Source organism: Artemia sp. Qi Xiang Cuo, chromosome 1 (genome assembly GCF_049724085.1).
Source record: "Artemia sp. Qi Xiang Cuo chromosome 1, ASM4972408v1, whole genome shotgun sequence".
NCBI classification, from domain to species: domain Eukaryota; kingdom Metazoa; phylum Arthropoda; class Branchiopoda; order Anostraca; family Artemiidae; genus Artemia; species Artemia sp. Qi Xiang Cuo.
Window position 1 is genome coordinate 53,948,134 of NC_142794.1, and position 23,490 is coordinate 53,971,623.

Sequence of the window (23,490 nt, forward strand, 5' to 3'; positions counted from 1 at the left end):
AATTTGAAAAATCAAGAGAATGTAACAGTGACAAGGTAAACCACGACAAAACACTATTGAAATATTTTTAATTGTTACAATTCAATGAAAGAAATCCAAAATGAACTTTGAAACATCAAGAAAATGTAACAGTGACCAGGTAAACAATAACGAAACGATACTGAAATAATCCAACTCTTGTATTTCAACAAAAGAAATTCAAAAGGAACTTTGAAAAATTAAGAGAATGTAGCTTTGATTAGTTAAACCAAAGGAAGACAATACTGAAAAATTACAACTCTTGTATTTAAATGAAATAAATTAAAAATGAACTTTAAAAACACAATAGAATGTAACTGTGAAATGGTAAACCACGACAAAACAGTACTAAAATAATCAAGCTCTTGCAATTCAATGAAAGCAATTCAAATGAACTTTGAAAAATCAAGAGAATGTAACTATGACAAGGTAAGTCACAACAAACCAGTAGTGAAATAATTTAAATTTTGCATTTCAACAAAATAAATTCAAAATAAACTTTGAAAAATCAAGACAATGCAACTGTGACATGGTAATCCTCAACAAACCACGACTGAAATAATCCAGCTCTTGGATTTAAACGAAAGAAATTCAAAATGAACTTTGAAAAATCGAGAGAATGTAACTGTGACAAGGTAAACCACAACAAAACACTATTGAAACATTCAAACTCTTGCATTTCAATGAAAGAAATTCAAAATGAACTTTGAAAAATCGAGAGAATGTAACTGTGACAAGGTAAACCACAACAAAACCCTACTGAAATATTCCAACTCTTGCATTTCAATGAGAGAAATTCAAAATGAACTTTGAAAAATCTAGAGAATGTAACTGTGACAAGATAAACCATGACAAACCACTACTGAAATAATCCAACTCTTGCATTTCAACGAAATAAATTCAAAATTAACCTTCAAAAATCAAGATAATGTAACTGTGACAAGGTAAGCCGCAACAAAACACTACTGAAATATTCCAACCCCTTGCATTTCAATGAAAGAAATTCAATGAACTTTGAAAGATCAAGAGAATGTAACTGTGACAAGGTAAACCTTGACAAAACTCTACTGAAATAATCAAACTCTTTCATTTCAATGAAAGAAATTAAAATTGAAATTTGAAAAATCAAGAAAATATAACTTTGACATGGTAAACCATGATAAAACACTACTGAAATATTACAACTCTTGCGTTTCAATGAAAGATATTAAAAATGAACTTTGAAAAATCAAGAGAATGTAACTGTGATACGGTAAACCATGACAAAACACTATTTAAATATTCAAACTCCTGCATTTCAACAAAAGAAATTCTAAAAAAACTTTGAAAGATAAATATATTGTAACTTTGACAAGGTAAACCCTAACCAAACACTAATGAAATATTACAATTCCTTTAATTCCACGACATAAATTATAAATGTACTCTGAAAAATCAATGGAATGTAATTGTGACAAGGTAAACTACGACAAAACACTACTGAAATATTCCAACTCTTGCTTTTCAACGACGGAAATTCAAAAGGAAATTTGAAAAATCACTAGAATGTAACTGTGACAAGGTAAACCATGACAAAACTCTACTGAAATATTCCAACTCTTGCAATTCAACGAAAGAAATACAAAATGAGCTTTTAAAAATCAAGAGAATGTAAGTGTGACAAGGTAAAGCACAACAAAATACTACTGAAATATTCCAACTCTTGCATTTCAACTAAAGAAATCAAAAATGAAGTTTGTAAAATCAACAAAATGTAAGTGCGACAAGGTAAACCACAACAAAAAAATACTAAAGTATTCAAACTCTTGCATTTCAATGAAAGAAATTCGAAATTAACTTTGAAAAATTAATAAAATGTATCTGTGACAAGGTAGACCACGACAAAACACTACTGAAATATTCCAACTCTTACATTTCAATGAAAGAAATTCAAAATGAACTTTGAAAAATCATGAGAATGTAAGTGTGACAAAGTAAACCTCAACAAAACACAACTGAAATATTCCAACTCTAGCATTTCAATGAGAAAAATTCAAAATTAACTTTGAAAAATCAAGGGAATGTAACTGTGTCATGGTAAACCACAAAAAAACACTACTTAAACAAATCCAATCTTACATTTCTATGAAAGAAATTCAAAATGAACTTTGCGAAATCAATAAAATATAACTGTGACAAGGTAAACCACGAGAAACTCTTCTGAAATATTCCATCTCTTGCATTTCAACTAAAGAAACCCTCAATGAACTTTGAAAAATCAAGTGAATGTATCTGCGGCATTTTATACAGCGACAAGACAAAAGTTAAGTAGTCCGAATCATTCATTTCAGTGAAAGAAAACCGTACAGATCTTGGGCAAGTCATTGGAAATTAAAAGTGGACAGGTGGAGCCAAAAAAACAGTAATGAAATCATTAAACCCAAGCTCTTCACCGAAAGAAATACAAAATTAAATTTAAAAAATCAAGAAAATGTAACTGTGACAAGGTAAACCACGACAAAACCCTACTGAAATAGTCAAACTCTTGCATTTAAATGAAATAAAAAAAAAATTAACTTTAAAAAATCAAGAGGATGTAACTTTAATAAAGTAAACCACGACAAAACACTACTGAATTATTTCAAATCTTGCATTTCAATAAAAGAAATTCAAAATGTACTTTGAAAAATCAAGAGATTGTAACTGTGACAAGATATACCACGACAAAACACTACTGAAGTGTTCCAACTCTTGCATTTCAATAAAAGAAATCCAACACGAACTTTGAAAATTTGAGAAAATGTATCTGTGACAAGGTAAACCACGAAAATAACCTATATAAATATTCAACTTATTAAATTTAAATAAACGATATCAAATATGAACATTGAACCATAAAGCGAATGCAACTGTTACAACGTAAACAACGACAACAAACTAATTAAATGATCAAACTATTGAATTTAAATTAAATATATTACAAATTAATTTTATAAATAAAGAGAATGTAACAATGACACGGGAAACCAAGACAATACACTATTGAAATATTTTTAACTCTTACATTTCAATGAAAGAAATCCAAAATGAACTCTTAAAAATTAAGAAAATGTAACAGTGATAAGGTAAACCACAACAAAACACTACTGAAATATTCCAACTCTTGCATTTCAACGATAGAAATTCAAAATGAACTTTGAAAAATTAAGAGAATATAACTGTGACATGGTAAGCCATAACAAAAAACTACTGAAGTATTCAAACTCTTAAATTTCAATGAAATAAATTTAAAATGAACTTTGAAAAATCAAGAGAATGTAACTTTGACAAAGTAAACCTGATCAAAACACTATTGAAATATTCAAATTCTAGCAATTCAACGAAAAAAATCCATAATGAACTTTGAAGAATCAAGGAAATGTAACTGTGTCAAGGTACACCACGACAAAACACTTCTGAAATAATCCCACTCTTTCATTTCAATGATAGATATTCAAAATGAACTTTGAAAAATCAAGAGAATATAACTGTGACAAGGTAAACCACGACAAAACGCTTCTGAAATATTCCATCTCTTGCACTTCAACTTAAGAAACCCAAAATGAACTTTGAAAAATCAAGTGAATGTAACTGCGACAAGGTAAACCACGACAAAACACAACTGAAATATTCCAACTCTTGCATTTTAATGAAAGAAAACCGAAATGAACTTTGGAAAATCAAGAAAATGTAACTGTGACAAGGTAAACCACAACAAAACACTACTGAAATATTCCAACTCTTGCATTTCAACGAAAGAAATTCAAAATGAACTTTGAAAAATCAAGAAAATGTAACTGTGACAAGGTAAACCACGACAAAACACTACTGAAATATTCAAAATCTTGCATTTAAATGAAATAGATTCACAATGAGCTTTGAAAAATTAAGAGGATATAATTTTGAAGAGGTAAAACACGAAAAAACGCTTACGAAATATTCCTAATCCTGCCTTTCAAAGATAAAAATTCAAAATGAACTTTTAAAAATTGAGAAAATGTAACTATGACAAGGTAAAGCACAACAAACACTACTGAAATATTCCTAGTCTTGCATTTAAATAAAAGAAATTCAAAATGAACTTTGAAAAATCAAGAGATTGTAACTGTGACAAGGTATACCACTACAAGACACTACTGAAGTATTCCAACTCTTGCATTTCAATGAAAGAAATCCAATACGAACTTTGAAAAATCAAGAGAATTTAACTGTGACAAGGTAAACCTCAACAAAAAACTACTGAAATATTCCAATTCTTGCATTTAAATGAAAGAAATCCAAAATGAACTTTGAAAAATCAAGAAAATTTAACTGTGACAAGGTAAACCTCGACAAAACACTACTTAAATATTCAAAATCTTTAATTTCAAGGAAATAAATTCCAAATTAATTTGAAAAATAAGCAGAATGTAACTATGAAACGCTAAACCACGACAAAACACTATTGAAATATTTTCAACTCTTATATTTCAACGTTATAAATCCAAAATGAACTTTGAAAAATCAAGAAAATGTAACAGCGACAAGGTAAACCACGACAAAACACTATTGAAATATTCCAACTCTAGCATTTCAACGAAAGAAATTCAAAATGAACTTTGAAAAATCAAGAAAATGTAACTGTGACATGGTAAGCCATGACAAAAAACTGCTGAAATATTCAAACTCTTACATTTCAATGAAAGAAACTAGAAATGAACTTTGAAACATCAAGAAAATGTAAGTTTGGCACAGTAAACCTAATCAAAAAACAACTGAAATATTCCAACTCTTGCATTTCAATGAGAGAAATTCAAAATTAACTTTGAAGAATCAAGGAAATGTAACTGTGTCATGGTAAACTACGACAAAACCCTACTGAAATAAATCCAATCTTACATTTCAATAAAAGAAATTCAAAAAGAATTTTTAGAATTCACTAGAATATAACTGTGACAATGTAAACCACGAGAAACGCTTCTGAAATATTCCTTCTCTTGCACTTCAACTAAAGAAACCCTGAATAAACTTTGAAAAATCAAGTGAATGTAACTGCGACATGGTAAACCACGACAAAACACAACTGAAATATTCCAACTCTTGCATTTTAATGAAAGAAAACCAAAATGAACTTTTAAAAATCAAGAAAGTGTAACTCTGACAAGGAAAACCAACACAAAACACTACTTAAATAGTCCAACTCTAGCATTTCAACGAAAGAAATTAAAAATGAACTTTGAAAAATCAAGAAAATGTAAAAGTGACAAGGTAAACCACAACAAAACACTACTGAAATATTCCAACTCTTGCATTTCAATTAAAAAAATTCAAAATGAGCTTCGAAAAATCAAGAGAATGTAATTTTGACGATGTAAAACACAACAAAACACTACCGAAATATTCAACCTCCTGCATTTCACCGATAGAAATTCAAAATGAACTTTGAAAAATTAAGAGAATGTAACTGTGACAAGGTAAACCACAACAAAACACTACTGAAACATTCCAACTCTTGCATTTCAATGAAAGAAATTGAAAAAATACTTTTAAGAATACAGAGATTGTAACTGTGACTAGATAAAGCACTACAAAACTCAAAATAAATGTTTTGACTATCTAATTAAACATACGTATAAACAATAAGTAAAGTGAAAAATTGAGAGAATGTATCTTGTGAGCTTAAAACATCGAAAAAACACTATTTACAGCTTCAAACTATAGCCGTTCGATGACAGATATACCAAATGAGCTTAGAACCAACAAGAGATTTTAACTGTGATAATATAGAACTCGTAAAAACGCTAACGAAATAATAAAACTATAGCATTTCACTGAACAATATTCCAAATGAATTTGATAAATAAGGCAAATGTAACAGAGAAATGGTGAAACATTTCTCATTTTGAATTTCTTTCATTGAAATGTAAGAGTTGGAGAAATGGTGAACTTTGAAAAAACAAGAGAATGTAACTGAGAAATGGTGAAACATTCCAACTCTTGCATTTCAATGAAGGAAATTCAAAATGAACTTTGAAAAATCAGACCTTTGGAGGGAGGGGGAGGGGCCGGGGGTAGGGGGTCGTTCTGTGTCTCAATGCACAAAAAAAGTATAAAAAATGGGGGAGAGAAGGGGAGGGGATGAGGGGAGGGGAGGAGGAGGAGGAGGAGGAGGAGGAGGAGGAGGAGGAGGAGGAGGAGGGGGAGGAGGGGGAGGAGGAGGGGGAGTGGAGGAGGAGGGGAGGGGAGGGGAGGGGGAGGAGGGGGAGGATGAGGAGGGGAGGGGAGGGGGAGGAGGGGAGGAGAAGGGGAGGAGGAGGGAGGAGATGGAGGGAGAGGGGCCCCTTTGGGGGGCCAAAGGGGGGGGGCCCTTTGGGCCCCGGGGGGGGGGGGTCTGGGGGAACCTTGAGGGCCGGTGGGCCCTTTGGGAGCCCAGTGGACCTTTGAGGACTGGTGGCTTCCTTCGGGGTTGGGGTAGAGGGATTGGAACCCTTTGGGGTTGGGGTAGGGGGATCGGAACCCTTTGGGGCAGAGTTTCACCCTCAAATTCTCTTCTATAATCATCTTTTCGAATGTCTCTAACTGTTTCGCCGAAATAATTCCATAACCTGTCTAAAACGGTTTCGCCCAAATAATCCCTAAACGTAATTTCAGCGTGTTCCTTTTGTTTTTGGCATCTCTGCGCTAAAACATTTCAAATTAATAAGAAACCTGATTCCCGCGCTAAAACAATTCATCGCTAAGATGTTTCTTGGAGAACTGTTTCCATGGCGTGTGGTTATTAATATCTTTGGAGTTCGACCAAAAGAGTTATTTCCGAGGCAAAGACATTAATGACTTGGATCTATTCCTGGAGAAATGTTGACAGTACCTGTCAGACATTATTAAACTTTGCCTGGAAACAATTTGATTAATGACTGACAGCACAGGTGTTCCAAATTCCCAATCGATTACGCAATCAATTTCTCAGAAATCCATCTCCCCTAGGGACTCTATGCCCATATTAGGACCATAAACCACGTGGTTCATACGGGAGTCAATAAGGCCTTTCTACTAATAATGGTCCGTTTCTCTAAGAAAACACACAAAAATAGAACAAAATGTATTAAATTTTCCTTGATTACCCGAGTGATATGACTAAAATGAAGAATTTATTAACTATTTCAGTTAGTTAAGATTAAGCTTTGCATTTGTGGACCATTTTCCTTAGAAAAGACATAACAACACGCTTGCTTCCCTGGAATTAGCTGTTAGGACCCCCGACTTCCTATAATACACGGTTCTTTTTTTGCATGTGTTATCATAAGGCCTTTTTCACCTTTAATTTTTGTTTGTCTTGTTTTTTTTCTGTGTTTTAATATTGTTTGTAAAATTATTTACATTAATAGAAATTTGATTTACAAAGTCTGTTTTTTTAAGATTTATTGTTTAGCACGACTATGGAGTTTACATAATTTAAGCACTTCTTCCATCTTTATTGTTAGAAATAAACTTAGCGCAATTGTCTCTGAAAATAAATATTCCCCGTCTTCATGTTTTGCATAATCGATTTTACACTTGGCCAGGAGAAGATCCCTTGAAACAGGGCTCCCGTAGAAGGCTTGCCAATACTGAAACAATAAATCAATAGAGACCTATATTGGGACTTCGATTTTTCGAGGAATCGATAAAAATGGCACTTACTAGGGAACACCTGGGAGTATCATGGAATAGACATAGGTGTGTCTTGCGACGTCACGGGTATGTGTTACTTCTTGAAAGTATTTCCATAATACAGAACATTGGGAATGAGAGTTTAGTCGTGTTGCTTGGCGCACTTTCCCACTGGAAGAAAATCGACCTTTCGAGTCCTAGCGAGGACAAAGAACTAAAGAATAAAAAAAGAAATGCTTTGAACGTTTCAAGCGAAAAAAAATGTCAAAAAAAGGTATTATGTGACAGTGATGCGCGCCGTCATTACATAAAAGTGTGTGCTGACCTTACATAAAGCGTGCATCGCTTTATGCACGCTTTAAAAGAAAGAAAAAACGCTTTGAACTTTTTGGTCGAAAAAAAAATGCCAAAAACGTATTATGTGACAATGATAATTGCGTTATCACTACGTGATCTCACATAAGGGTGTGTGCGGTTGATAAGTTACAATCGGTAGCTCCCCCATGGGTCCTGACGCTAGTTTACATAAAATTATGTAATCCATATTAGACCAGACTGTTTAAGAGGGGGTGTGTCGTGTGACGTCATTGGAGTCCAGAGGGGTGTGTCGTGGGAGTCTTGCTAACTGTGTTCCCTTAAATAGAACCGGTGATTGGAGTCGATAAAAAATGGGTGAGGGTGTGACCTGACGTCAGAGGACGGGAATCTTGCCTGGAAACAGGGCTCCCTTGAAAATCTTTCCTGGGCTGTCGTGACGTCAGAGGGCATGCCGTCGGAAGCCCATGTTAATCTCCCTATCTGACCGTTTAAAGGTTAGGGTGTGTCGTGATGTCAGAGGGCTCTCATAGATATACATTGTTTATTTTCCTATCTTACCATTTAAAACGCGAGGGTGTGTCCCGAGAATCTTGCCAGCTGGAAACAGGGATCTCGTGACGTCAGAGGTTGGGAATCTTGCCAGCTGATCGCAATGCCCAGGCGTGAGAAACATGGAGCTCCACTTATAGACTCCCTATGCTAATTCCCTATTATTGCTACTTGTTAAATATCCCGAACACACTCCAATTACTCATACTAAAACACCTGGGAATCTTACCAGGGCTGTCGTAACAGGGCATGTCACAGAAATCCTATGGGAAAAGGGATGGCATATCATAGAAATCCTATGAAAAAAGGGAGGGCATGTCTTAGAATAGATTGGTGGGATATTACTTGCAAATAGGTTTTAATTAATATGATTTCTCTATAGGCTATGCATTACAAATAGTTAAGTAAATGCATTAAAAAAATTACATTACAGATTAAGTAAATATTTTGAGTAAGTAAATATAACAATAAGTAATCATTCATTTAATATAAGACTTTGAGTTGTTCCCGAACCACAGGACTACATTTCTCCAAGTGGCAAGGGGTTTGGATCATGGATGTAATATGCAATGGGGAAAAGGAAGCAACTGCCCCTCCTAAACCTCAGTTTTCTCTCCCTGACCCCAGTTTGTCCCCCCAACTGAAATTTGGTTTCTCCATAGATCTTGTCGAAACATCATAATTCAAGTATTCACAGAAACGGTTAAGCTTTCTTTAGTACATCATTACCTTTTTTATTACTATATGGCTCATTCAGTTTTCTCTGTCATTTTCGCTTGATTTGGGAAAATTGGCTCCAAGTTTCCCTCCCCCCCTACCAGGATTTCGATGTAATTATGCCACTGGTTGGGGTATGTATTTAGTCGTCTACTAAGAATGTAGTTGCAAACTATGAATTGGATGACCTCTATTCACTTTTGAATCAAAATGCTTAAAAAGTTTAAAAAATAAGTGCATGTGCATTTAATTTACAAAAATAGTGAATTAACTGAAAATAATCATATAGAAGGGACAAGCCGTGATTCAAAAAATTACCCATAGAGGAATCGAACGCAAGACACTCTGATCTAAAGTCTGACGCCTTACTAATAGAACCACGGCTCTAATAATCTAATTTAATCTATTAGTTTTAGAAGGACCATAATTGCGTAGCTTACTAAGGGGACTTGGAGGAGGACATACAGGAGGTGTTCATGCAAACTTCTAGTTAAGGGTTTTAAGTATAATTATTACAATCATACCGTTTTATACTTCCAAGCTTTTTTACTTAAGAAGTGATCCCAAAAGTGCTGTTTTTAATACTATATCGCACTTACGGATTGTATAATTCATAAAAATCACGTAGATATGAGTAATAGCTTTCGATTGAGCCATTAAAATTCACTCTAAAAGTTCTGGTAGCCCACTAGACTCAGCTTCTCCGCTTGAGACTTTTCCTCTGGCTTTTTTTCGAAATCACCATAAATTTCTTTTGGCAATAAACTTTTACTTTTAAGACGAACGTAAATAATAGTTACCATTCCTAATTTGGAACTGGGCAATTTTTTACTAAACGGGTTTTTCAACTTTTGGCTACTATGGGCTGTAGTTCACTCTTTACTAGGTTGCAGCTGCTGGTGCATCCATGATAACGAATTCATCACAGAGGTTCCAAGAAACTGTAATGTAAGTCTGGACTGAGTGCTGCTCCTAATCTCAATCTCTCAATCACCAAATTATTACTAAACTTGGTCTCGTAATCATGAATCTTAGATCTTTAAACGAGGAACTATGTAGTTAGATTTACACAGATTTTAAATTCAATTGGGTTCCATAAACAAAAAGAAAATAAATCTCAAGAAGAAGAAAACAAACCAGACTACGGCCAAAAGGGGAAAAAGACAAACTAAAACGACGTCGATATTCTGCATGTATAAAAAAAGGAGCCTTCAATGCTAAAAACAATGAAAAATCCAAACTAGCCTAAAATCAAATAAGATCTAAAACTAAATAAAATCTAAAACCAAGAAAAAAAACAAAAGACAATTGTTGCTACTTTGACTGATTACCACAGAGGCTAAATAGAGTTTCTTGGATTAAACCACTGAAGCGACTAGATAAAAATAAAATGAATATGAACGTTTTAATTAAAATAAATAGAACTAAATAAGCATAAATTATATGAAAAAAAAACTCAAGTTGAGTCCCTTAAACATAACAATTTCTCTTAATCACGCGTTGCGGCGCTCGCCTCACTCTCCAACACAACCACATCCTTCATCAAAACAAATCAGCATTTAAAAAAAATCCCCCTTGCTCCCCGAAAGGACAGCTACTTGAATCTTTGAAAATAGTAGTAATAGTAAATAAAAAAGGAGGCAGTAATAATAATAATGATTAAATAATTAAATAAATAAAAAACTTTTAATTATTAATTAGCTCTATTTATTGAAAATCAATCAGATAACTTTTTTTTATTTTTTTTAAACACCCAAGGGAGCTCCAACATCTCAGCTCTTGAGTAAATAAGTTCCAGACTTTCGCACATCCCACATCCAGGGCAAAATCTGAACATACTGTAGGTGTTCGTCTCACCAGAACGTTTGATTTAGATTTCGTATTCCTAGGATGTGTTTCTAATACCAGCTGGAACAAATAAGCGCGTTCACATTTCCAATTATTTTCAGGGCACGTTTGGGGATTGAATCAAGCCTTTTCTTGTAGGGTGTGATTTTGACAACCAAATTGACGAACAATATTTGATAAAATGTTTTGATAAGCCAAACCACACAAGTTTTATAAGTCCATTTTACAGTAGACAAAGAGTTTTGTGATGGAATGTATGCTTCAGTTTCCTCACTGTACCAAGATTACGGGATAGCTTCAACTCCTAATGTAGGTAGAAAAGGTTTTAGTCAAGGAGTACACCTAGGTACCTCGCATAGCCCATTTCTGGTCATTTGATCGTTCCTGGAGAAGTCGTTAGCTGTGATATTTTTTGGATGAAGAGTTCCAATCTTCGAGAAGAAGAGAACGTAGTAACGTACTATTTGTCAGCATCTATTACAAATTGATTGGCATCCATCCAGACGTAAGTTGCTTCTAAGATGACCTCAAGTTTACTCTGGAATACTGACATGTCAAAGTCGCACGTTGATCAGATTCGCCCTCATTTCTCGAGGTTTCTAGATCACAGCATAATCTTCAGCACCGCCGAAGTGTTGAATGAAGGATCCAGAACACAACTTTGAACATTTACCTGAACCACGAATTACAGTGGATCCAGGACTGAGCCTTGTGGTACATCATATTTATAAACAGTGTCATTCAGCAGATATTGTTCTGTGTAAACTAATCGGTTACTGAGACCATAACCTTTGAAATACCTCTCCTCTAACCCCAATGTGTTCTAGTTTAAGTAATAAAGTTCTGTGATCCATACTGTCGAACGCTTTATTAAGGTCACGAGAAATAGCCTCTGGCACGAGTACCAGTTCAAGTTCCTTATTAATAAATAGGCTTAGTGACGCCAGAGAATGTTCCATCAAGTGTCCAGGTTTGAATCCGAATTGTCCTTGCTTCAAGAAAAGTGTAAAGTTGGTTTTCATAGCTTTTACGAAGATTTTGGAAAAAACAGAAGAATTATTACCAAATTATTACTATAATTTGTCATTCAGCAGATATTGTTCTGTGTAAACTAATCGGTTACTGAGACCATAACCTTTGAAATACCTCTCCTCTAACCCCAATGTGTTCTAGTTTAAGTAATAAAGTTCTGTGATCCATACTGTCGAACGCTTTATTAAGGTCACGAGAAATAGCCTCTGGCACGAGTACCAGTTGAAGTTCCTTATTAATAAATAGGCTTAGTGACGCCAGAGAATGTTCCATCAAGTGTCCAGGTTTGAATCCGAATTGTCCTTGCTTCAAGAAAAGTGTAAAGTTGGTTTTCATAGCTTTTACGAAGATTTTGGAAGAAACAGAAGAATAGAGATCGGTCAAAAGTTTGTTGGGTCATTCCGAGAGCCACCTTTGTGAAGAGAAACTATTCATACTTTCTTGAGGAATGATGGAAACACGCTCATCTAAAAATAGAGGTTTACCAAATGCGTTAAAGGTTGCACCACGGACGGCAATACTGCTTTCAACACTTCAGTATAGATGTGGTAAAATCCAGAGGTGGATGTTCCTCTCAAACATCCGTAGAAGTTACATAAGCGAGTACCATTGACCTTATACACGCAGGGCCCAAAAACTTCTTGTAAACTTTTTGGGAGGTGGTACTGTGTTGTACTGTTTTCTTAAATTTTGGTGAAGAAGTTACAAAGTGCTTTTGTAACTTGTATTAATTTATGCATGAATAAGTTTTTTTTCTTGAAAACGGCTCCATATTTTTTTTTTAATTGTCACCTTAGGATTTTGCGGCCTGAAAAAAGATGATCCTGATAGGTCATGAGATTGAGAAAATTTGTTTAGAACTGTATTTATGGAAAAAAAAGACATGTTAGTGACGTAATATTTATACACACTTAAAGAGCAAAACATTACGTCTTTTCCCCCAGCAGTGGTCGTATCGTTTTTAGTATCTATGACGCATGCAAAACTACACAAAAGGACAAACTGCTCTGAACAACTAAAGAAAAAGGCATGGAACAAGATGCATCAATAATCACATTAAATTGCAAAGAAAAATGTTTAACAACAAAATCTTCGGTTAGAAGACAAAGCAAAACTACAATGGAATGAAGAAACGTTTTAGTTTGACGTGCGGCAGTGGTTAAAATACAAAGTAAAGTTACAATGGAATATAGGAACGTGTTAGTTTAGCGTGTTTAAGTGGTTAAATGACAAAGCAAAACTGCAATGAAATGGAGGAAATTGTTAGTTCCACGTATGTGAGTCTGTGATTGATAGAAACGAAGGAAGAATTAATATTTAGTATTTATGACACGTCCAACATTACACACGATGATAAATGACTGACCAGCAAAAGGCATGGGACAAAAAAAGCAACAAATCACATGGAATTACAAACGAAAATGTGACTCAAAACTAAAGAGTAACACTATAATTATGCTATTACGTATTTAATATACTTTAGAAAATTACAATCTAATAAGGAAGGTGTTAGTTTAGCGTTTGTAAACGATAAATAGGAAGTAGGAATTGAATACACGACAGAATTTCGTAATTCAACTGAAATTACCGATTTACCACCCTATGACCTGAAACTAAAGGATAAAATGTTTATTATGCCATTTTAGTATCTGTGACGCATTGAAAATTACACAAGATGACAAGCTGCTTTGAACAGCTAAAGAAAAAGGCATGGAACAAGAAACAGCAAAAATCACATTGAATTCCAAACGAAAATGCTGCACCACGAAATTTGCGGTTAAAAGACAAATAAAGATTCCAATGGAATAAAGGAAAGTGTTAGTTTAGATTGCGTGAGTGGTTAGAAGACAAAGCAAAATTCGAATGGAATGAAGGAACATATTAGTTTAGTGTTTGGGTCTGTGATTGATAAACAGGAAGGATGAATTAATTTTTGGCATCTATGACAAGTACAAAATAACAAAAGATGACAAATAGCTGTGAAAAGCCAAAGAAAGGGCATTTCAAGAAACAGTAACAAATCACATTGAATTGCAAGCGAGATATGATTAAAAGTAAAGAATAACACAATAATTATGATGCTTCGGAATTTAGATATTTTTTACCGGTTATTTTAGCGTTTATCAAGGATGATCAGGAAAGATGAATCGAATTCACGACGAAATTTCTCAATTCAACTGAAATTGCTGATTTGCCACCTTATGACTTGAAACTAAAGGATAAAACGATCATTGCGCCAATGCGTATTTTAGATGTTTCAGATGGCATAGGCATTGGGACATTCCAAAGTCAGAGGTAATGATGCACGAAGATGAAATGCAAATGAGATTTATGGCTAGAATACGCATGACAGTTAGCATCACGTCGAATCTAGAAGGAAATCTACGGTTTGAAGAGAAGCTATAGTGAGAATCACAAAGAATTGCAGGAGAAAACCAATCCTATAAAATGGATAATTCTTTGATGCATTTACAGGACGGAGGAATTGAATTCACGCCAGAACTTCATGACTTAACTGAAATTGCTTATATGACACCTCATGGTTTAAAAATAAAGAATAATAAATATAAATATAAAAGAATAATGAATTTAAAAAGCAACTGTGTATTTATTTATTATTTTTCTTGAAAACCATTTAAATTGCATCCGAACATATAAAACAAAGGGCACGGAAAAAAATCTGATGTAAATATGTACGAAAATGGAGCGCAAAACTCTAACTAAAACTCTAAGTTAAGACTCTAAGCTAAAAAACTCTAAACTCTTAAGTAAAACTAAAGTAAACTAGAACTCTAACAAAAACTCTAAGCTATGACTCTAAGCTAAAACTCTAAACTCTTAACTAAAACTAAAGTAAACTTTAACTATAACTAAAACTTCAAGCTAAAAATCTAAGGTAAAACTTCAAACTCTTAACTATAACTAAACTAAACTAGAACTCTAACAAAAACTCTAAGCTAAGGCTCTAAGCTAAAAACTCTAAACTCTTAGCTATAACTAAACTTCAACTCTAACTAAAACTCTAAGCTAAGACTCTAAGGTAAAACTCTAAACTCTTAACTAAAACCAAACTAAACTAGAACTTCAACAAAAACTTTAAGCTAAGACTCCAAGCCAAAATTATAAACTAAAACTAAGCTAAAGTAGAACTCTAACTGAAACTCTAAGCTAAGACTCTAAGCTAAAACCCCAAACTCTAAACTAAAACTAAAGTAAACTTCAACTCTGACTAAAACTCTAAGCTAAGACTCTAAGCTACAACTCTAAACTCTTAACTAAAACTAAACTAAACTAGAACTCTAACGCAATCTCTAAGCTAAGACTCTAAGCTAAAACTCTAAACTCTTAACTATAACTAAACTAAACTTCAACTCTAACTAAAGCTCTAAGCTAAGACTCTAAGCTAAAATTCTAAACTCTTAACTAAAGTTGAACTAAACGTCAACTCAAAATAAAGCTCTAAGCTAACACTCTAAGCTAAAATTCTAAATTCTTAACTACAACTATACTAAACTTCAACTCTAACTAAAACTCTAAGCTAAGACTCTAGGCTAAAATTTGTTTTGAAGAATTGGTAATTTATAGTCTTATAGCACCCAAAATGGAGGTATCTTTATTTACGTTAGGCTCACATTACTTGAACACGCAATTAAAACAATTTAGAGCTGACCATTCACAATTAACACTTTTATGGTAATTGACGGTTATGTAACAACACAGAGGAAAGGAGATAAGAAACCTATTTCAAATACAAGGAAACTTGCACGACTTGCCTGAATGATTTATTTAGAAACTATCAAAGGAGCATTTAGCTTTCTGCATGTAAAAAATTCTTTATCAAAACTCAATAAGCCTTACAGTCGTGGATTTTTATTCTTAAACTAAGCAAAATCATTCAAGCTTAAAAAACACAATGTCAAACAAGAAGGCATCCATGTTAATCCAACCACTCACTTCATCAAGCAGTGCATCCTATTGGCCGATTTATCTTTTATTGGATTGAATAACAATTTGAATAACAAATTGAATTGCTTGGACTATCTGTCTTTGCTTTTCTCTGTCTATAATTAGCCATGTCTTGATGTAACCTATGCAACCTACTGTAAAATATTTGATAACTTCAATTCATTTTGGAAAGGCATGCCTTTCCAAAAACTAACAAACAACTATGTCTCCAATAAAAAAGTCATGCATACTCCCGCCATTTACCCGTGCCCCAGCCATTTAAACATTTGCCTCTCAATTACTTGGACTATCTCTCTTGGCTTTTCTCTGTCTACAATTAGCCATGTCTTGATGCAACCTATGCAACCTACTGCAAAATACTTGATAACTTCAATTCAAAATCAACTGTGAAAAATTAGGTATTTTTATCTAATGCTGAGATGCAATGGTAATTTTCCAACCCAATCATCACTGTTTAGTTTATAGACATTCTTTTATGTATGAGAAAAGTAGCAAATAATTAATGTGAATGTTTCATTTCTTGTTATTCACTGTAATAAATAATACAAGGAAAAGCAACAATAGATCAGAATGTCTTCTACTTTTTTTCTTCTTATTTTTTTTTTTTTTTAAGAAGGGCATAAAGCTTGTTTTCATATAGCATAAAAAAGGTCAATGTATTTTTAATAGTTAAAAGTATGTTGATGTCAATACGCTATGTATACGGAGTACTAAAGATGTCAGTGTGTGCAATTTCCTTTGGAGGGATCAAATTTCCTTCCTATCCACATTTGTCGGAATTAGTTGGAGTATCAGTCGTGGTACAAAGGAAAATCCATCAAGTCAAATCAGATCATTAACATTTACTTAGGGGGATTCGATACCTTAAAGGATTTCCTATCTCACTCATTATAAATTGTTTAGTTTTGTTTGGTCAATTGATTGGGGTGTAGTGCCATGAAGTGGCATGTAGTGCCATGGCTTGAAGAGCTTGTATAAGAGATCCAAATAAACGACAAAAAAACTAAAAGCCGACACCTACTTTCCCTGAAATCTTAGAAAAACAATTTCACTTTTACCGTTTTGTGTTTGAGATAGAGACACTGAGTTTTGATGAAACTTACTTTATTAGAAAGCGAATTTTTTTTTTTAATTAAATAGAGCCGAATTTTCTTTTTAAAGTTCAGGAAAAGGCAGTCCCTAAAAATATTCTTGCATGCCTACTAGGGAAATGCTAAAGGTCAGCTTAAAGCAAATTTCATTAAAGCAATTTGGAAGCTTTGGGAGTTCCCTGTAGTGCTACCCCCTTTGGTTAAAATCCTTGCCAACATAAGGGGCGTAAAATATCATTGTCTTTTTGATCAAACTTCATGGTTAAACCACGGATTCTCTATAGCTCTCGATGGTGACTAGTTCCCTGTTTAAATCCGCTTATGCCTTTGTCTTTGAGACGGTCAGTCGACGCTGTGGCTCGTAACATGATTTTAAGGTATCAAAACCCCCTTTAGGAACCAAAGAAAAGGTTTTCGAATGACTTATTAATTAGGAAAGAAATAAGATTCCCCCTCCCCCCAATAAGAATGCTCAGTGTCGATACTTTTGTGTCTACCCCATCAAAAAAGTCTTAATAATTCTGATCACTACCATCGCTAGCTGAAGATAAAGAGTAATAAATAAATATCACCTCCTACAGCATGTTTATTGTACACTCATTCCAAATCTGTCCCTCCATATGCAGGGAGGTTAAGCTGGCAAAAGTCCATATTTGGATGTCGTGTTCTTGGAATATGGGGAGAAAGTTCAACTTTATTAATGTAGCTGTTGTTCAATAAAATACTATTTTCATGCTTTTGAAATTTGGTCCGTGCAAAAAAAAAAGAAAAAAAAATAGATCGTGGGTGTAAAAGGTGATTTGGCCTGAATGATTTTCTATGATCTATGGAAAAAGTTTTATGCTTTTTTTATTTATCATCTATACTATCTATAAGCTAATCTTTTTTTGGAGCGGGGGATCAGTCTTATCTTTCTTCCTCTTTGTATCTCTTCCCAAGAGCAAAGAAGGCTTAAAATCTTTCTCCATAATTATTTGACATCGGCTAACAAAACCGCTGATATTGCTGAACATGTCAAGACATCCGTAGGCTACATATTCACTCAGTATTTTCATCAATTTGGTTAGTCTCATCCTGTCATTTATTGTATACGTCGTTTTACTTAACTTTGAAATTGAATTAGTAAAATCTCTGAATTTATCGACCAAGAAAGACACGAGGGGTTAACAACTGGGCATTTTGAGGGACAACTGGAGGCATGAGGCACGGAGGCACACCGGAGGCATGCCTCCGGAGGCACGATGGAGGCATATTCCAAAGGGCGCAATATGTAAATATATACAGCTTGCCTGTTATTCGGTATCTGTCAAATATTTCAGCACCTTCAAAAGTGATCTTTTAGAACTTGGAAAAAATCATTTACGGATTTATTTGGCAAGGAAAAGAACCCCCAAGACTGAAAACAAGTGATATGTACCTAAAGAAGAAGAACGGAGGACTGCAAGTTGTTGATATCCATGCAAAAACTGGATTATTTTCAGATTCAGTCAATGAACTCTCTCTGAAAATAATCCGGAAGTTCATTATTTTGTGAATGACCCGAAAAGTTATTTATTTTGTTGTATATAAATATGCTAGTTTGAATTTTATTATTTTAGTATTTCTACTGAAGACGGCCGCTGTATATGTGACCGAAATATCTGGACTTTTGTACCTATTTTTTCACCGTCTAAATAAATGGATTTATCCCCATTTGAAAGTTTTTTTGTTCGTCTTAGAACGGCAGTGTGGTCTAAGAAAACAACAACTAATTTAAAGGTGTTTTGTCGAAAATATGTTTAGTGGCTGTGCCACTTGGATCTCGGATTGTTAATTGTACTAAAAAAAAGGAATCTGCAGCTTTGACACGAAAGAATCCGGAAGAAACACAGATCCCTTTTTCACGAATGTACTTAGAATCCAATTTTCTTGGTATTAAACCCAGGCCTTTGGGTATTTGAAGAGAAAACTGTAAAGCAACAGTCAGAAAAACTGTTACTACCGAGATATTAGTAAAAAGCGCTAAGTAAAGCAACCAACTAAAAAAAATAACTAGTTTCTCAGATATTTATTGGTACGTTTCAGTATACATCTCGATAATCGCAGCTCAAATGACAACCCTAAGAAACTGGACAAATGAGCTTCAGTAAATCAAACTAAGCTCGGTTAGCACAAGTATAAACACTAAGTCTTCTACTAATAAGTCTTCTACTGAGCATAACAAGTTTTCCGATGGTATTCATCGCTTCCGCTGCCCTAGATCTCGGAATGTATCCGAGACTCATAAAATTATATCAAGAACTCAAGCGAATGGGGGACGAGGGGCACGCGCACTTGAGCTGGAAGGACCAGCCCCGCCGTGGGTGGCCTCCTCGTCCGTAGGAGACATGGTTCAAGATTCTGTTCAGTTATGTGCCCTCATGCACGTCGGTATTAAGGTTATTTTTGTTTTTTTTTGTTGATGGGTTGGTTGTATTTTGGTTTTTTTGTTGATTAAGGTTGGTCGTAAAAAGGGCTGCAAAAAAAAGAAAAAAAGAAGGAAAAAAGTGCCACCGCAAGAATGGGTTTCTTGTGGACGGAAGACGCCCAGTCTACAGGAGAGCAAATAGTTTTTTTGTATTAAAAAAATTTAAAGTTGTAAGAGTAAGCTTTTTGGAAGACCACCTTTAAAATTCGAATTCGTATTAGTGAAAATTGAAGGATATGAATTTTAAGAAATTAAAGTAAAAATGCCACCGGAAAAGCGACACCCTGGAACGGGGGGAGCGATAGATATTTGGCAAAGAAAAAAGTTAAATGGTAGTGTGCCTTCATGTCCACTAATACATTGACTGGCATATAATAAATTTTTTTTTTAAGTTTAGGTGATATGATAATGTATAAAGTTGTAAGATTTATATGTTTTTGTATTAAAAATATAACCGAGTGGAGAGGAGGAGGGGAGGGAAAAAAATAACAACTACCTCTGAAAAATGTTAAACAAAATTCCTTATGTTGACACACAGAACATGGCGATGGTGGTGGTTATGGTCTTGAGGTCAGTTTTGGGTTTAGGTGCCATTTTTAACATGATGATTGCGATGCTGACGAGACATCAAAAAAGTGGAACCCTTTCTTCTGCATAAATGAGTTCAGCTTTGTGAAGACGTCTGAGTCAAAGCCAAAGATAATGTTGGTGCCGATTTCCATAGAAACGGGTTCTGCTGAATGCATGATATACAGGCTGGAGTCACAGTAACCCTGGTCTACCAATGCAGCAGTTAATGTGGGATCAGCATTCAGCCAGAACCACTGGCACAGAATTCCTATGTTGTCAGGGAACGGCATCGCCATATTCTGTGTGTCAACAGAGTGGCATCTTCACCCAGACAAGCAGCCAAACTGTATGACCCGCCCAACTAATACTCTCTTTCCCCTGCCAACTGGTCTGTAAACGCACCATTCACCGATACGCAATTCTGATTTCACATCGACCTCCGCATTGGTTTGTGGAGACTCACGTAGTCCTACTCGTCGGCCCTGGACCATCACGCGTTTTAATCGGTCACTACTCAGCTTCTCAGAGATTTCCCTCAGAAGCCCCAACAGCGTGGCTTTTTTTTATTGGTGTTATGAAGCCATCAGAATTCTTGACAAGACAAAACCTAGAACTCCTCATGTTCGTCACAGGCTCACTAACCCAATTTTTCTCAACCTGGTATTTCACACAGTGAGCAATTACTGGCAAATCTTCAAAGATGCCGTCACTTTCTGAGCCCGATTCAGTGTCAGTCACGGAAGCCTTTTCCTGCTTATCGGACAGAGTATTTTCCTCTGAGTCATCGTCTGAGTCACTGTCGTGAAGTACAGAAAGACGAACATTCGGTGCTTGGTGACCGAAAGCAGAAAGTACGCCGTCGGGTATCAAGGCTTTTATTATTCGCTGGCTGTCAATACGAGCTCGCCCTCGCTCGAGCTCGATTTCATCGTCCCCGGGCTAAGAAAAATCGGAACTGACAGACACAACACCAATGGATGTAACTCGCATGGCCTTGGGCAAGGAAAGCTGTTCATTAGAATATTGAGCTTAAAAATCCCTTATGCTTTCATATCGACGGAGTCGATGTAGAAGTTGGAGGAACGAAAAGTTTATTACAGTACTGTAAGTGCTGGTTTGAGACCGCATCTTCCTAAAAAAATCTTCACATGGTTGGCTATTTATGTGGGAGAAATTGAAAAGACGTTCGAGCCCAAGACGTTTGAATCGACGAATGAGAAACACTAGGGAATGCATATTTATCTCTAGGCAATGGTAAAGGTTTGTGGTAATAAAATTCTCGTTCAAAGCATAATGTCCACTTTTAAGGAAACAGGATCTCCAATGTCGAACGCAGTAAACAACACGACCAAGTAAAGATAACCTCTCAAGAGGAGAAAGTTTGCCGTCGTAAAAAACGCGCCGTACGCTTTCCATAAGCCAAAGATAAAACTGTGTTCCTTCGCTTCCAAGAACACGCTGTTTCAGGTGTGCCGGAGGCACGGAGGCACAGCCGGAGGCACGAAGGGAGGGACACCTGCGACGGTCAGTTATTAGCCCCTCGGAAAGACATTCCGAAAGTCAGTATTTGCTTTTTCTTCGATTCATCTTTTTATCTTATTAATACCATTATTCTCGTTTACTGGATTTCAGTACTGAGCTAGAAAAGCTCTTTTTTTATGCTGTTACAAAAATATTCAGAAGATCCCCCACTGATTTTAGAAGTTTACTGAAAACTTGACAAGAAGAATTTCTTTTTTGACAGTTGACATTCCAAAGCGTCTTTTGTTGGAAATTTAATTTATTTTCCGCTGTAATACAATTTGTCTTCTTTTAGAGCTTGGAGATATTACAAAGAAGAACAGTGTGATTTGCACTCCGTCTTAAAGGATACCTTTTTATAAATGTCTATGGGGAGTGGAAATGATAGCTTCATGCACTCTGTGTTAAAAAAGATTGATGAAATCGAAAAGGAGCTATCTAGCACTGGTAAGTGTGTAACTTTGATGTGTTAAAAATTAGCTGTCTTTCATTTATAACTGTGGAGGCAGCTTTCCTACTAATTGTACAAAAACAAATATTGAATCGAAGTCAACTTGTTAACTTGATAATATAATTTGATCTTTCCATTATTAACCAATTTTCTTTAATTACCCATGTCTTATTCTTCTATTTTTTTTTCAGTGTTACTTTAATTTTTTTATTTTTTGGTCCTTAACAAGTTATCTTGTAGGAACTTTATTATTATTGATGTTTGTGCTATGTTTTTTCTCGAATAAAATTGAATTGAATTGAATTGAAGTCAGCGCACTAATGTTGACTTTTGAAAGACCGTCGTTTCTCCTATTTATTTCTTTTTCTTCCATACTTCGCATGGAATCGGTAGTCGTTGGAGCTTCGGAAGGCACTTAGTCGAATACAATTTTAAAGATTCAGCGCCCTCATTAAGGGTTTAATGTGAAGGTGGGGCAACTGGACCCCTTTCCATGTCTTTGTCCTGATAAGGCATTGGGCTAAAAAACTTTTTTTGCCCAAAAAATAAGTACCAAAAAATGCCAAAATATTGTTTTTCAATAGCTCAAAACTTATAAGCTCTTAGACAAACAGCAGCCTTGATGTACAAAAAACTAGGTAGCAAGCACAGACCCCCCCCCCCCCAAAGAAAAACGATAAGTAAGTGTGGCCAGAAACTGATCCTAAAATTATTTTTTCGATTACCTTGATACTTATATCTGTAAAAATTTGAATGATGAAGATCGCAATGTGCAACGAGAATAAAAAAAAAAAAAAAAAAAAAAACTGTTCGCCCAGCAATGGGGTCCAAGACAGTTTCAAAATTTTTTTTCGAAATGGCTTCATATCTACAAGTCCTAATGCCAACAGAACCCTTGCATAATAGCACATTTTCGGCTGGGAACACGAGTCCATTGAAAACTAGGCTGAACAACGAGATAACAGAACCCTTGCATAATAGCACATTTTCGGCTGGGAACACGAGTCCATTGAAAACTAGGCTGAACAACGAGATACAAAATTTATTGTCTTGTCAGCTTGGAACTTATATTTGTAAGTCCTTGAGCCAAGAGAACTGCGTTTTGCTATACAAAAAAAAAAAAAAACTAAAATAGATAAATAAAAAATTTACGGTATACCAAATTCATTACCCAAAAATGGAGTCCAGAAATTATTCTAAAAGCTTACTTTTTGGAACATTTTCAAGTTTATATCCATAAGTCCCGTAGTGCACTAGAAAAAATCTGGAAAACGAATTTGGTTCCCCCGAAATTTACCATAAAACTATTTTTCCAA

General features: G+C 34.9%; 1 protein-coding gene across 2 annotated transcripts in view; it reads left to right on the forward strand.

The window, feature by feature from the left end:
• The window catches only part of LOC148956481 (uncharacterized), a 59,805-nt gene that overhangs the window by 31,545 nt on the left and 4,770 nt on the right, over window positions 1–23,490 (forward strand). For both annotated transcript variants that reach the window (XM_089095532.1, XM_089095523.1), the window contains exon 2: window positions 22,019–22,170. In XM_089095532.1, the coding sequence (XP_088951658.1) occupies window positions 22,086–22,170 (85 nt within the window). In that variant the 5' untranslated portion in view covers window positions 22,019–22,085. The remainder of the gene's footprint in view (window positions 1–22,018; window positions 22,171–23,490) is intronic.